Source organism: Staurois parvus, unplaced genomic scaffold (genome assembly GCF_062004578.1).
Source record: "Staurois parvus isolate SC_StPar_1 unplaced genomic scaffold, SC_StPar_1.0 ptg000001l, whole genome shotgun sequence".
NCBI lineage: Eukaryota > Metazoa > Chordata > Amphibia > Anura > Ranidae > Staurois > Staurois parvus.
The window spans coordinates 4,370,424-4,386,581 of NW_028317797.1; the positions used below are offsets into that span (position 1 = coordinate 4,370,424).

At 42.9% G+C, this 16,158-nt stretch overlaps 1 protein-coding gene across 1 annotated transcript in view; it reads right to left on the minus strand.

The window, feature by feature from the left end:
• C1D (C1D nuclear receptor corepressor) overlaps positions 1-16,158 on the minus strand; it is a 72,958-nt gene that overhangs the window by 43,372 nt on the left and 13,428 nt on the right. Inside the window, exon 2 of the mRNA XM_089678786.1 lies at positions 5,541-5,689. Within this exon, the coding sequence (XP_089534912.1) occupies positions 5,541-5,681 (141 nt within the window). The 5' untranslated portion in view covers positions 5,682-5,689. The remainder of the gene's footprint in view (positions 1-5,540; positions 5,690-16,158) is intronic.

The window sequence follows — 16,158 nt, forward strand, 5'->3', positions numbered from 1 at the left end:
TTTAAAGTGTTACTAAACCCACAACAGTAAAATCAGTCTCTATTTTTTTCTCATTTATTCTCACTGTGGAACCGAAGGGGTTAATCCTCTGCATTGTGTACAAAGGAGGTTTGATCCTGTCTTCTCTGATCCTCCCCTTCTTCTACTGTCCCGAATCCATCTCCTCATAGAACAGAGCCTTGGGGGAAAGCTGCTCAGTTTGGTATGTATTGCAAGAGAAAAAAAAATTTTTCTTGGGAGGGTGCATGTGATCAGCACAGGGCCAATCAGCACTGTCCAGACAGAGGTCCTGCAGCCTCATAGGACAATCAGTGAGAATGAAAACTCCTACAAGCTTTAACCAGTGCTCTGCTGAACACTGATAGAAGTCCCAAGGCTGCTCTAACTGTTGATGAGAAAAGGTATTTAGCAGTTTATATTTACTAAAATAATTGCATTTCGATGTAACGTGGATGACTGGATATAGTGAACGCAGGGTCCTGGGTTTAGGAATACTTTAAGATAACACAAAGTGTAAACAGAATAGCTTTGAATTTCTGACAGAATGAACAAGTATGTTTTTGCACTTACTGAACTAATAAAGCAAAATAATTTCAATGGTATATGTAACTGAGTAAATAATTAAGTTAATTGTTTTCATACACATTCAAGCTTCCAGTGTCACCTGTTTGCTTTCTGGACAATAAATGTTCAGTATGAAGATGCTCATTCACAATCTATTGAGAAGGTTAGAAGGAAATACATGGAACAGAAAGCTGCAAAGTTGGACCGGCCATGGTGGCACCTTTCAGCAAAGGGCAGGAAATTAATGTAAACTTAAACAGCATCTTAATAGGTTTTCAGTCTCCTAAGGTATGCCTAACACACCATCTATAACTAATACCAATGATCTGTGAACAGAACAAAGCAAAATATTACTGCAAGAAAGTGGGTATTATCTTTATACCATAACTGCATGTTAACCCCTTGGCACCAAGCATACGCAAATATGCAGTCCCACTGGACTGGGCTTTTTTCAGTGGGGCCACATAATCATCTTTGTGCAGAGAGTACGCCGCACTCCCAGCACAGAGACCGGGATCTCATCAAGAGTCCCGGATCCCCTACTAACGATAGGAACCCGGAACTCCTGATTCCAGGTCACCTGATCACTGCGATAGCCTCTGATTGGCTATCAAAGTGATCATTCACTGTGAAGCCCACCCCCATGTTTTCTCTCTCAATGGAGGAGAGAGATGTGTTGTATTTCTCACTTTTCTTGCAGAGAGAGAAAAAAAAACGGTGTGTAAAAAAATATATATTATATATATAAAAAACATGCCTAGATTAAAGTTTGATCTAGGTCAGTTTGTAGGTTTGTTAACAGCAGACAATAAAAATGTTAAAAAGTTATTTTATGTTTTAAATTCCTGTTACCATTTCAGAGCACTTTGCTCCGCTCTATGTCTGGAGGATACACCTAGTTAATCACAATAGAAGAACCCTCATTTTATTTAGTATTACACCAGAATATTAACTGGAGATTAACAGACTAAGGGGAAAGATATACCCTTATACTGTAGCAGGGGTCTCTACATCCCTGGGGCCAGATGTGGCCATTTGCCTACCTCTGTCTGGCCCTTGGGACACTATTCTATCCACAACTGATGATGGTCTGCTATACCTCCCACAGACACCAATGATGGGGCTCCCTTCCTCCCACAGACACCAATGATGGGGCTCCCTTCCTCCCACAGACACCAATGATGGGGCTCCCTTCCTCCCACAGACACCAATGATGGGGCTCCCTTCCTCCCACAGACACCAATGATGGGGCTCCCTTCCTCCCACAGACACCAATGATGGGGCTCCCTTCCTCCCACAGACACCAATGATGGGGCTCCCTTCCTCCCACAGACACCAATGATGGGGCTCCCTTCCTCCCACAGACACCAATGATGGGGCTCCCTTCCTCCCACAGACACCAATGATGGGGCTCCATTCCTCCCACAGACACCAATGATGGGGCTCCCTTCCTCCCACAGACACCAATGATGGGGCTCCCTTCCTCCCACAGACACCAATGATGGGGCTCCCTTCCTCCCACAGACACCAATGATGGGGCTCCATTCCTCCCACAGACACCAATGATGGGGCTCCATTCCTCCCACAGACACCAATGATGGGGCTCCATTCCTCCCACAGACACCAATGATGGGGCTCCATTCCTCCCACTGACACCAACGATGGGGCATCGTTCCTACTACTGACACTAATTATTGAGCATCATTCCTGCCACAGACACCAATGACAGGGTGCCATTCCTTCTACCTAAACAAAAGAAGGGGCACGGTTTACTTCCACTGAGGTTGGGGCATTTTCTGCTCCAACTGGCCACAGTCCGGCCCCTAGAGAATCTAAAGGACAGTAAACAAACCCATTGTTTACAAAGTTTGGAGACCCTGCCTTATATAATTCTTAAACTGCTGCATGCTTCATAGTTTGAACCCATTATTCCCTTAAATAGGGGCTCAAAAAAACTTTTTTTTATTTATTTAACTTTATAAAGAGTACAAAAAGGTTAACGTCTCTATAAGGTTATTATTTTTGTCTGTGTGGCCATTGTGGAATTTCCCTTTACTTCCAGTCCTGGCGCCCAAACCGGAAAAGACAAAAATCTCTAGCAATGAGGACACAATAAAACAGTATTAAAAAAAGCAATGGTTCCTACCCTTCCTTACTAAATTAAAAACAAAAGTGCTTTTATTGTTGTATTCCACTTGGAGAGATCCTCTCTCACTTCCTGTTCTGGTAATCAAACAAAAAGTGAGAAGCTATTTGTATTAGTGGTGCACCGAAATGCAAATTCTGCTTCCGAAACCGATACCAAAAATTCAGAATGCATGTGGCCGAAAACTGAACCAAAACCGAAATGTCTGCATATGTGGGGGTGGGGAGGATCCCATTTTTTTGTATTTTTTTCTACTTTCATGTATATTTTTATTTTTTTTAACTTATGATTTTATTGCCATCATATAGGGGACCAAAAGTCCCCTATGTAATAGCATATGAGTGACAGGTCCTCTTTGTAGGGGGGAGGGGGTGGGGGGCAGTGTGTGCAAGGAGGAGGCAGGAGGGGAGCAGTGTATACAGTGAGGGGGCAGTGTATACAGAGGCTCCCTCACTGGCTGTCACTATATATCGGTGCAGTTTTTAAATGCAATTGCAGGCTTTTTTTTTCCGTCACTATAGCTCACAGAATTAGCTGTCACTTTCCCCGGAGCTAAAGGAAACTTTGTTTCTTTTAGCTGGGGTAAAGGGACAACTAATTCTGTGAGCTATAGTGAGAGAAAAAAAAACGCTGGTAATTACATTTAACAACCGGCACTGATGTGACAGCCTGTCACTGTATACACTCCTCCTCTCCTGCCTTTCTCCGCCCCTTCACATCTGCAATACACACAGTCTCTTGTATCGGCTAAATTTTTCTTATCGGCAAAATGCCGGTAGGGCTATTTTCGGCCGGTATGTTTCGGTGGCCGAAATTTCGGGGTATCCCTAATTTGTATCTCGCAGAGGAATAGAACAAGTATATAGTTTTGTATAGTTTATTGATTTCATGACATTTCCACTGTATGTATACTGTACTTGTTGCAATAAAGATATTTCACTCATGAGATATGTAGTAGTAGTTAGTCACATTCAACTGGACTTGTGTCATAATGCTGAAGATGTTTCGTAGCTTATCCAGACCGATTCCGTGTTTCTAATTAGGTGTCAGGAAAATACCCCAGCATTGGTATCCACAGGTTGCACCGAAACCTTAATCTCACCAGATGTTTTTTCCCAAGAACAGGATGGGATTGAACTGAGGAATAAGCCAACAGTGGAATGTGACCAACTACTAGCTACACCATGACCTGCATAAATTAGAATCTTCAGGTTACCTCAAAAGATGTATGCTGGAAAATTTGGTCACATATACACTTTATTGCCAAAACTATTGGGCCAGCCCTCCAAATCATTGGATTCAGGTGTTCCAATCACCTCCATGGCCACAGGTGTGTAAAATCAAGCACCTAGACATGCAGACTGTTTCTACAAACATTTTTGAAAGAATGGGTCGCTCTCAGGAGCTCAGTGAATCCAAGCATGGTATCGGGATAGGTTGCCATCTGTGCAATAAGTCCATCCATGACATTTCCTTGCTACTAAATATTCCACGGTCAACTGTTAGTTGTATTATAACAAAGTGGAAACAACCGGGAACAGCAGCTACTCAACCACGAAGTGGTAGGCCACATAAAATGACAGAGCGGGGTCAGCGCATGCTGAAACGCAGAAGTCGCCAACTGGCTGCAGAGTCAATAGCTAAAGACCTCCAAACTTCATGTGGCCTTCAGATTAGCACAACAACAGTACATAGAAAGCTTCATGGAATGGGTTTCCATGGCCAAGCCATAAATCACCAAGTGCAATGCAAGGTGTCGGATGCAGTGATGTAAAGCACGCCGCCACTGGACTGTGTTCTCTGGAGTGACGAATCACGCTTCTCTGGCAATCCGTTGGACGTGTCTGGGTTTGGTGGTTGCCAGGAGAATGGTACTTGCCTGACTGAATTGTGTCACATGTAAAGTTTGGTGGAGGGTGGGGGTTTGGTGTGGGGTTGTTCTTCAGGGGTTAGGCTTAGCCCCTCTTAAGGCACCAGCATACAAAGACATTTTGCACAATTTCATGCTCCCAACTTTGTGGGAACATTTTGGGGATGGCCCCTTCCTGTTCCAACATGATTGCGCACCAGTGCACAAAGCAAGGTCCATAAAGACATGGATGAGCGAGTTTGGGGTGGAGGCATTTAACTGGCCTGCACAGGGCCCTGACCTCAACCTGATAGAACACCTTTGGGATGAATTAGAGCAGAGACTGCAAGCCAGGCCTTCTTGTCCGACATCAGTGCCTGACCTCACAAAAGCACTTCTGGAAGAATGGTCAAACATTCCCATAGACACACTCTTAAACCTTGTGGACAGCCTTCTCAGAAGAGCTGAAGCTGTTATAGCTGTAAAGGGCGGGCCAACTCAATATTGAACCCTATGGACTAAGACTGGGATGCCATTAATGTTCATGTGTATGTAAAGGCAGGCGTCCCAATACTTTTGGAAATAGAGTGTATGTATGGTACGCAGATTTGTACTTCGATAGATGCTTTATGGTCACAAGAATGTAATAAAAAACATTGTTTAAAAAAAATGTAGTGGAGGATATTCTCCAGCAAGGACAAAGTCAGGAATACAAAAAAAACCTAATATAGGTTCTTTTCTGAATCCATAATGAAAACCAAAAAAGGGAATCGGTTGAAGGTCATCTTCAAAATTGTAATGCACACACTATTGAAGAGTTTCCCCAATCACCTGTGAATGTTAGGAATGGTTTGTATATGTGGATCAAGGAGTAATCAACCTTCACAGGTTCTATAAAGGCCTATATTTCTAAGATGCCCAAAAAAATGCCAAACGGTTTATGAAAGAGGTTATAATTACCACAATCACATCACTACTTACTTTCTGAAGAAGTTCAGATTTAGGAACGGACATCAGTTTGGTCAACATTTCATCAACACCGCCAACTGCTTTTTCAAAGGTCAAAAGATATTCATGGATCTCTGTAGGGTATTCTTCTGAATTCAGGTCCTTGGTAGCCATTTTGCCCTCTGGGGAAAAAAACACAGATCAGTCCATTTTTGTTTCCCAAACTCAAATCAAATTAGCATGAACCGTTTTGTCATCACATACTAGAAACCCTAATAAACTCTCTCATAAATATAACCAACCCTATTGGTTTTTACAGCCAAAATCAACACTAATTGACAAGCTGCTACAATATTTTAGGTCTTTGACTGATTTTTTTCCAAGCAGTTGGACACCTAATTTAACCACCTGAAGCATTACAGCTGTATGTGTTAGCGGTTCACTAAGAATGTTATTTAAAAAATAAATTCACCAGGCTACGCTAAACTAACACAAACAAAGGAAAAAAATGCTCTAAACTGGCACATCCAATGCCAAAGTCAACATCATTGCGGCACGTTCACACCGATAAAGGCTGCCAGAGAAACAGACCTCACACACATAGCCCAGATGCCCAGAGGGTAATCCTGTTCTTAATCCTTTAAAATGATTGTATTAGGAGAGGGAGAGGCTGGTAAGAAATACTGTTGAGATACTATAACAGGATGAGACTGGAACAAATTGAGAAAGACTCATCACGTACACAAATAGCAAGTGCGCACTTTTCATTTGTTGCAATAATAACGTAAGAGAATGGCACAAATCCAGTTGGCAGAACAAGGGGAAAATTTGCATTCTACAGATTCTCCCAATGGCAGGAAGTTTTTTTATTTTAGTAAGGTGGGATGACAACTTAAAGCATACTTCGGAAATGTTGAGCAATGGGTCACTAAAAAAGAAAGCAATATGCTAATCTTGTACACTTTGTCATTTTGAAATTGCATTAATACCTTGACTTTAATGCGGATTTCCTGAATAAATAAAAGTATGCCTGAGCGGTTTTAAACATTGCTGTATCACAGATGGGTTTCCCAGCCACAGTAACCTGCTTTTAGTCATTTTTCCAGGTGTAGTATACATCACTAAGCAGACTAAACCCCAATCACCAAGATATTGTTATAATGTTGATATTATTCCTAAATCTTCTGATAATGCACTCTTTTGCAAGCAGGAGAGCATTCTTACAAGATTTAGGATCCTTGGATTTCACAGAAGGCTACGGGAATACTGAGTGATGTCACCTAGGCAATTTCGGCAGAAGTCAGGACTGTGCTGAGGGTCTTTTGCTTTCCACTGAATTTTATTTTTTTTTCCGTTTTAAATAGTGGTCAATCCCCCTGGGAAGCTGGAAATCACTGAAGTAGACATCACTACTACTGATGTGACCTCCACTAGCTTCTGGGTCCTGAGCTGAGCGGGAGGCCTGATGCACTGTACACAGGAGGTTGGCTTCTTGGCACGGGCACCTATCAGAAAATATTTAGCATTTTCTGAATTAATGAAAAGTGTTCTCTGACTGCAAGAGATGCAGAACATGACGTCGCCACTCCGCCTTGGCCAATCAGAGAATGCGTTGCATTCATTCAGAAAATCCAAAGCATTCTCTGAATGGCACTCATGCTGAGCACCCGATCTCCTGTGTTCACAAGCAAGCACTCAGCACAGGATATGAAGTGGAGATCACTGAAGTATTGGTGTCTACTTCAGTGATTTCCCGCTCTCAGGGGGATCAGCAAGGTATGGTATAAATTCACTGGCCAATTTAATAGGTACACTTTGCTACCCAATGTGGTCTTCTGCTGCTGTATCTGCTTCAAGGTTCTATGTGTTGTGCGTTCAGAGATGGCATTCTGCATACTTTGGTTGTAACGAGCGATTATTTGAGTTACTGTTGCCTTTCTATCATCTTGAACCAGTCTGCCCATTCTCCTCTGACATCCAAAAGGGAATTTCGTCCACATAACTGCCACTCACTGGATATTTTCTCTTTTTCGGACCATTCTCTTTAAACCCTAGAGAAGGTTGTGCATTAAAATTCCAGTAGATCACCAGTTTTTGAAATACTCAGACCAGCCCATCTGGCACCAACAACCATTTCATGTTCAAAGTCACTTAAATCCCCTTTCTTCCCCATTCTGATGCTTTATTTGAACTTCAGAAAGTCATCTTCACCACGTCTAGATGCCTACATGCACTGAGTTGCTACCATGTGATTGACTGGTTAGCAATTTGTGTTACCAAGCAACTGAACAGGTGTACCTAATAAAGTGGCCTGTGAGTGTATATGTACCTTCCTGTACCCTGAAGACGTGACATATCACAAAACGCATTAGAAGGGACTTTTTCATGACGTCATCACGCACACCATGTCTGGCGGTGATGCTGGTTTGCGGTTGATTGATGTTGCCATTAAAGTGGAACTGCACTGCACCTGAACACCAAAAACCAAAATATTTAATTCATTGTTAATATTCAAAGCAAACCCCCTCATCCATCCATATCTCCATGCTTTATTTTGCTGAGAAATCATTTTGAAAAACACCCCCTGGCATTACTGGCAGTGGCCATCTTGAGTAAGGGCAGAGGATTCATGTAACATTTACTTCCTGGAATCCATCAGCCCTTAGCTCAGGAATTGGCTGAGCTAAGACCCCTCCCTACCCTCCTGAAGACTCCTGGGATGTATGACATCATTTACCTAGGAATGGAAACCAGGAAGTAACTGAAAAAATGTAATAAAAAGTTAAAAAACAAGTAAACATGATATACTTTCCTATCCATTTACTATGACTAGCAGCATAAAGATTAAAAATAGTCAATGTCGATTGAGAGATTGAAGTTCGGCTTTAAGCCTGTTAGTTGTTTTAAATTAATCCTACATACTTAAACGATATTGGGACATGGAGAACTTTTATTTATTTCTGAGTTACATTCACATTTTGATGGTCATCCCTGGAAGTGTAAAAGCCAGTGTGAGCGCCACCAAGGGTAGAAACAAGCTACCTGGATTGTACAGCCAAGAGATCACTCCTGAGAACTATAAGTATTCCTTTCTCATGCTGTCTTAACCTCTTATGGTCTGGATGTTATTAATTCCGGTAAGAAGTGTGTAAGTGTGGGTGGAGTCACACTGGGCAAGTGTATTGCAGCACCTAGAGAACAAGTCCTAAAGTGTCTTGCAGCACCTGGAGCACAAGTCCTAAAGGGTATTGCAGTGCTTGGAGCACAAATTTTTTTTGCAAATTCTCTTTATTCAATATAAAAGTGTTATAGAGTACAAAACAAAGCCCATTGGGCATACCCAGGCTTAGAACATAAGAATAAACTAAAACAAACCATAAACCGTAAAAGGCAATCTGCACCTATTAGAATTTTATAGCGCAATCACGGTAGATTTAACCAATATTAACGGAAAGGAGTGGAGGGGATGGACAGCCTTACATTACAAATCAAACTCAAATATCCCTACAAGTGAACTAGATGTACTAGAGCTATCTCTGGTCAGAAATGGAGGCAACAGAATTCCTGAATTCCATCCAAATATGCCAAAATTTGGTAAATTTTGAAGGGCAGCCTCTAGATTCATAACTGTATTTTTGGAGTGGGAGGACCATATTGGCTAGGTGTTTCCAAAAATAAGGGAGGTAGGAGCATGAGGGGATGTCCATTTTAGGATTATAGCTTTGTATGCATAGAAAAGTAGTAATCCTCCCAAAAAATCTGAATGGCAGGGAAGCTCCAGAAGACATGCAGAAATGAGGCTGGGTCTTCTGGACAGCGCCGGCATCTAGAGGGATGTGATGGAAACATCCTATGCAACCTCTGAGGGGTGAAATAAACTCTATGGAGAATTTTGTACTTTATCAAACGGACATGAGTGGAGACCAATTGGTGCATCGGATATTCCCATATTTCCTCACAATCTTCTAAGTCTAGCTCCGGAACCTCCCCGTGCCAGGTGGACAGAAGCCTATCAAAGCCTTCTTGAACGGACGGCCGTAAGGCTACATATATAGAGGAGAGGGGTTTAACAAAGGAGGCATCTCTCAGTAGGGATTCAAATCAAGATTCTACAAACTGAAGGGGTTGACCATGAAATTGCTGTTGAAAGGCATGGCGTAGTTGGAGGTACCGGAGCAGATATGAATTAGGAAGGGCATATTGAGCTTTCAAGGAACCAAAGGTTCTAATGGTACCCCCCTAACATATCTGCTGTAAATACTTGACTCCCTTGGAGGCCGAAACTGAGGGTTCCGGAAAGAGGAGGAACTCTGACAAGGAGGGATTCAAACATAGGGGGGCGTGAGGGGACCAAATAGGAGTATGTGGGGGGAATTGTAGATGCCAAGCTTTATTGAGCGCGCTCATAGACATTGTGACAGGGAAGGGGTCTGAAGCCCCTCTGTATAGAAGATTTCGTAGGGCTTCATAAGACCCCAGGAAAGCTGCTTCCAGAATCACAGCGGCATTGTCTCGTCCACCCCTATCCAATTGTGAGCATGGGAAAGTAACGCTGCAATATAATAAGTATACAAGTCCAGACAAGCTAGCCCCCCTTTGGTCCAGGGTCTCTGTAGTACCTTTAATTTAAATCTAGGTTGCCTCGAGCCCCACAGGAAAGAAACCACTGCAGTGTCAAACTGTTTAAAGTATTGCAGTGGGATCCAAACTGGAGCATGGTGGATTATATACAATAATGAGGGAAGTAATTTCATTTTTACCGATTAGTGAAACAGGGAGATTGGCTTGGAGTAGGGGTAAAAGATTAAGCTTGTAGAAGTCTGCGGCATTCGAAGAGACCATAACTCCTAATTATTTCACTGCTGAGGTCCATTGCAAGGGAATGTCGGGATCAGTCAGTTCCTTAGCTTTGGCATCAATGGGTAAGACCTGAGATTTATCCCAATTGACCTTCAAACCTGATAAAGGTGGAAATCAAATTCAGGGCCTCTTTAAGAGATGGGCCTGCATCATTAAGGAATAAGACTAAGCCATCAGCAAACACTGCCATGTTTTTGGTAATGGTGCCCACCTGTGTTCCCCTTATACTGGAGGATATGCTGATAGCTTGTGCCAAGGGATACATAACCCACGCAAAAAGGGCAGTGGAGAGTGGGTACCCCTGTCTCGTCCCCCTACCTATAGAGAAGGGTTTGGAAAGATCACCTCCTAGTTTTACTTGTGCCAATGGTGTACTATACAGAATGTTTATCCATGTACGGATATATTGTCCAAATCTCATCGCCTCCAATACCATAGGCCCTTCTGCCTCTGCCTTTGGGAGTCATGCTTGTAACTGCCAATCTAGCAATGCCTCAGGGAACTTGTAGTTTGGCAACAGCTGGAGGGCCACCAGTTTGACACCTGTGCCGTAGACATACAAGTCCAATTAACAGAGTCAAACGCTTTTTCCACATCTAACATTACCAAAATACGAGGATGACTCTGTTGAAGGGAGCTGAATGTGTGTTAAAACTCTCTGCAAATTAATATCTGTCAATTTCCCTGGGGTGAACCCGGTCTGGTAAATACTAACAAGCGAAGGGAGTAGTTTCATCAATCTCCACGCCAAGACTTTGGTCAGAATTTTAAGGTTCTACTTCAAGAGTGATATGGGTCTGTAAGAGGAAAAAAAGCAGGGGATCTCTGCCAGATTTCAGTATCAGTAAAATATGTGCTTGTTATATTGAGGGTGGAAGGGCCCGCTGGGTGTAACTTTCTTAAAAGACTCCACAGAGATACTATGCTAGGTCTTTGGCATACAATTTATACCAGTCACCTGGAAGCCCATCGGGCCTAGGTGTTTTGTTGGGAGGAAAAGAGTGGATAGTGGATTCTATTTCAGAAACAGAAATTTTGTTATCAAGAGCTCTCGCTTCCTCATTTGTCAAAAATCAGCAGAGAGAGGCTACATACAGTGTCCAATAACGTAGAAGGTGATGGGGAAGGGATGGGGCTGATAAAGAGATTGAAAATAAAGACGAAATTCATGCAATATACGAGTGTTCTGAGAGGAGTTCACCAGTGGAAGACCTCAGTTGAGAGATTACTGTGTGTTGATGAAAATCCGCCACTAGATTTGCTAGTAGTCTACCATTTTTGTCACCCGATTCGAACAGTCTTCCCGCTTGGGTAGCAGCGTCAAGAGTGGGCAAGAGATGTAAAGTGGACCTCCAAATCCCTACGGGCCTTGTCCAATTTAGCGTAGTTGTCAGCTGTAGGAGAATTTGCAAAAATCGGTAGTTTCTGTAGTTTCACTGTGCTCCAGTATAGTGGTACCTGCAGCTAATTCCTCCCTCGCTGTTTTAAGGGTAGAAATGTACTGACCTTGAGTATAGGCTTTAAGTGTATCCCACACCAGAGGAGGAGAAAGTAGAATGTTCATTCACCTCCCAAAACTGGATCAGGGAGCCACACAATTCTTTGATTTTCCCATTACGGATCCATTTAGGATCCAGCCTCCTGCATCTCAGATGTCTCTTTCCCCCCAGATCTAGGATGAGCTCTAAGAATGAGTGGTTCGAGATGCCCACCGGCAGATAGGTGACATTGCTTACCAACCTCAATAAAAGGCAGGATCCAAACGCCAGGTCTATCCAGGAGGTGGATCTCTGAGAAGCTGAAAAACATGAATAGTAACGATCTTATGGGTGTTTAAATCTCCATAATTCCGTGAGACCAAAAGGTATGAGCCCAAACTTCCAGTTCAGGGCCAGGAGGTGCTCCGAGGGTTAGAGGAGTCCAAAGGCACATTAAGATCTGTGTTAAAATCTCCGGCCAAAACAACCCCAGAGACTTGTAAGGGTGCCAATTTCTCCAGCACTGTACACAACACCTCAGGGGAAAAGGGCCAGGGAATATAGATATTGACAAAAGCATACTTGACATTCCTGATTCCCAGAATCAAAATAATAAATCTACCGCCAGAGTCCGTGCAAACATGAATGACTTTGTAGGACAGGGACTTGTTTAGGAGTATGGCAACCCCCCTCGCGTAACTAAAATATGTGGCATGAAAAGCCTGCTGTACCCAAGCTCTCCGGAGAGAATATTTTGCTATCCAGGAGATGGGTTTCCTGTAGAAATAGGACATGCTGTTTATGGGAGTGAAGGAGCTTTAACATTAGGGACCGTTTGAACTTATTATTTAGTCCTCGTACATTCCATGAGACTACTTTGAGTTCCATTATGAGATATAGTTTGGAAGAAAGCATAGGAAAAGAATAGTTAACAAGCTAGGTTACATACTGGGGGCAGGGGACCACCGGTCTCAACTGGGTTATTAAGTCTGCGAGGGGAGTCGCCACCCCCTCCAACCAAAAACCAAACCGTGGTGTATTAGGAGCAGAAGAAATGTACAGTTGCCAAAAAACAAACATTGTAAACTCCCTACTAACAAGTAAACCCCAACAAAACAGACTGGTCAGTTTAATACCCGTAACAGAACTATAGGTCCTTCTCTTCAACGATCACACTGGAGCATCCAAAGACAAAGGGCTTACTTCTTGCTTCTTCATGGAAGAACAGGACTGAAAGGCTGGGTCTGAATAGCCTATATTAACTATCCAGGTAGCTCCAGAGTGAGGGAAGTAGGCAGTTGATAAGCAAATGTGCTTGAAAGGGGAATCTCAAGCCATCCTAAAACAGCATGTGTGGTCCTGTGGGACATAGTACCACTCCCAACTACTAACATCCACAACTCAGGGGACCACCTTAGGGAAGGGGTGCCATCCTGGGAAGACTGCTTGTGAAGGTAGGAAACCAGGTAATAGGAGGGATCCAGGAAAGTACAGCAAGTTTATGGCAGAGTATGGGGAGACGGGAGTAGTCATGTAGCCGAAGCAAGGGAATACAGTGTACAGATAAATATCGTGCTGCGCTCCTCAATTATCATCATCAAAGACACATTGATTACGTGTAAAAAATAAACTAAAATAAAATCTAATATAAATAAAGTGTGAAAAAAACAAAATGTCCACTGTGCTTATGCAATCCCTTTATACTATAGAAATAAATGTATCATTGTATATCCAGAGACTGATATATAAGAGTTATCTTTCTTTTTGAGAAATCTGTGCTAATTAGATGAATACACTCCAGGTTCCAAAAACTTTTGCAGCATAAATACAGCTCTATCATGCGCTCACCTCCGTCTCCAGCCACAACAGGCTAAATCACGCAGTTTATCCTATAAAAGGATGAAGTATACTTGGCTGCTTATCACCTTCAAACAATCTCTCCAAACCGCAGTTTTCATGGTTAACCTGGTATCACTCCTCTCCTCATTATCTTGTATGGATCTATGGGTGTGTGGATGGTTGGATGAATCTTCCCTCCTTCTCCCCTCCAGGGGAACAATCCTCCAGAATTTCTCCAGCAAACTCCACATATATAATTGCAAAGAAAAACAGAAGATAGTGCTTTATCCTTATAAAACTCCTTTTATTGCCAAACTCTGTCTGTCACACTCACATTTTCATTAAAATCAACAAGCCTTTAAGAAGAAAAGGTAATTTCCCCCTGATGAAGCCACGTGACCGGTGGCGTAACGCGTAGGGGAGGGGCTCTGACGTCACCCCGTGCAGTCGGCTTTTCTGGCGAGTACAGACACAGTGTGTGTTAACACACTGCTACCTTTTCTTCTTAAAGGCTTGTTGATTTTAATGAAAATGTGAGTGTGACAGACAGAGTTTTATAAGGATAAAGCACTATCTTCTGTTTTTCTTTGCAATTATATATGTGGAGTTTGCTGGAGTAATTCTGGAGGATTGCTCCCCTGGAGGAGAGAAGGGGGGAAGATTCAACCAACCATCCACACACCGATAGATCCATACAAGATAATGAGGAGAGGAGTGATACCAGGTTAAGCATGAAAACTGCGGTTTGGAGAGATTGTTTGAAGGTGATAAGCAGCCAAGTATACTTCATCCTTTTATAGGATAAACTGCGTGATTTAGCCTGTTGTGGCTGGAGACGGAGGTGAGAGCATGATAGAGCTGTATTTACAGTTGTGTCCAAAATTATTCAACCCCCACTGAAATTGAGTGTTTTGGCCAGTTTGACATTGCTTTTGATCATTCAGTCATCTTGCTTACATTTACATTAAAGAGGCACTTGTAGGTCAGACAAATATAACATAACAGTTATAATGAAATAACCACAAATGTCTTTTCTGTGCTCACAGCATTATCAGTTTTATTCAACCCCCAAGTGACATTCAATCTTAGTACTTAGTACAGCATCCTTTTACAGTTATAACAGCTTTTAAACGTGAAGCATAGCTTGACACAAGTGTCTTGCAGCGATCTACGGGTATCTTCGCCCATTCTTCATGGGCAAAGGCCTCCAGTTCAGTCACATTCTTAGGCTTGCGCACTGCAACTGCTTTCTTTAAGTCCCACCAGAGGTTCTCAATCGGATTTAAGTCTGGTGACTGCGATGGCCACTCCAAAATGTTCCAGCCTTTCCTCTGCAACCATGCTCTAGTGGACTTGGAGGTATGCTTGGGATCATTGTCCTGTTGAAAGGTCCAACGTCTCCCAAGCCTCAGGTGTGTGACGGACTGCATCACGTTTCCATCCAATATCTCCTGGTACTGAAGAGAATTCATGGTACCTTGCACACGCTGAAGCTTCCCTGTACCTGCAGAAGCAAAACAGCCCCAAAGCATGATTGACCCTCCACCATGCTTCACAGTAGGCAAGGTGTTCTTTTCATCATAGGCCTTGTTCTTCCTCCTCCAAACATAGCGTTGATCCATGGGCCCAAACAGTTCTAATTTTGTTTCATCAGTCCACAGAACACTATCCCACAACTTTTGTGGTTTGTCCACATGGCTTTTGGCATACTGCAGTCGACTCTTCTTATTCTTTGGAGACAGCAAGGGGGTACGCCTGGGAGTTCTGGCACGGAGGCCTTCATTACGCAGTGTGCGTCTTATTGTCTGGGCTGAAACTTCTGTACCCACATCTGACAAATCTTTTCTCAGTTCCTCAGCAGTCACACGGGGACTTCTCTCCACTCTACGCTTCAGGTAGCGCACAGCAGTCGAAGTCAGCATCTTCTTTCTGCCACGACCAGGTAGCGTTTCAACAGTGCCCTTTGCCTTGAATTTGCGAATGATGCTTCCTAAGGTGTCTCTTGGTATGTTTAACATCTTTGCAATCTTCTTATAGCCATTGCCCTTCCTGTGAAGAGAAATCACCTCTTCTCTTGTCTTCCTGGACCATTCTCTTGCCTTCACCATGTTTGTAACCACACCAGTAAATGTCTAGAAGGAGCTGAGTATCACAGTCATTTTAAAGCTGCCTAATTGGTGCTTATTATGCTTGATTGCTGCTCGGTGACATCCACAGGTGTTTTCAATACCTGATGGAAAGCACCTGTATGAACCTCTGTTCTTCAGAGTGGTAGTCTTTAAGGGGTTGAATAATTGTGGCAATGAAGAAACCACATAAGAACCATTTACTACTGTATTACATAAACAATTGATGTCATTTTAGTTGCATTTGGGTAGTTACAACGTCCTTGTAGGATTTGATTCTGAATACAATTCCAAATGTACACTATAGTCCCTAAACCCCTTTACAGCATTGGGGGTTGAATAATTTTG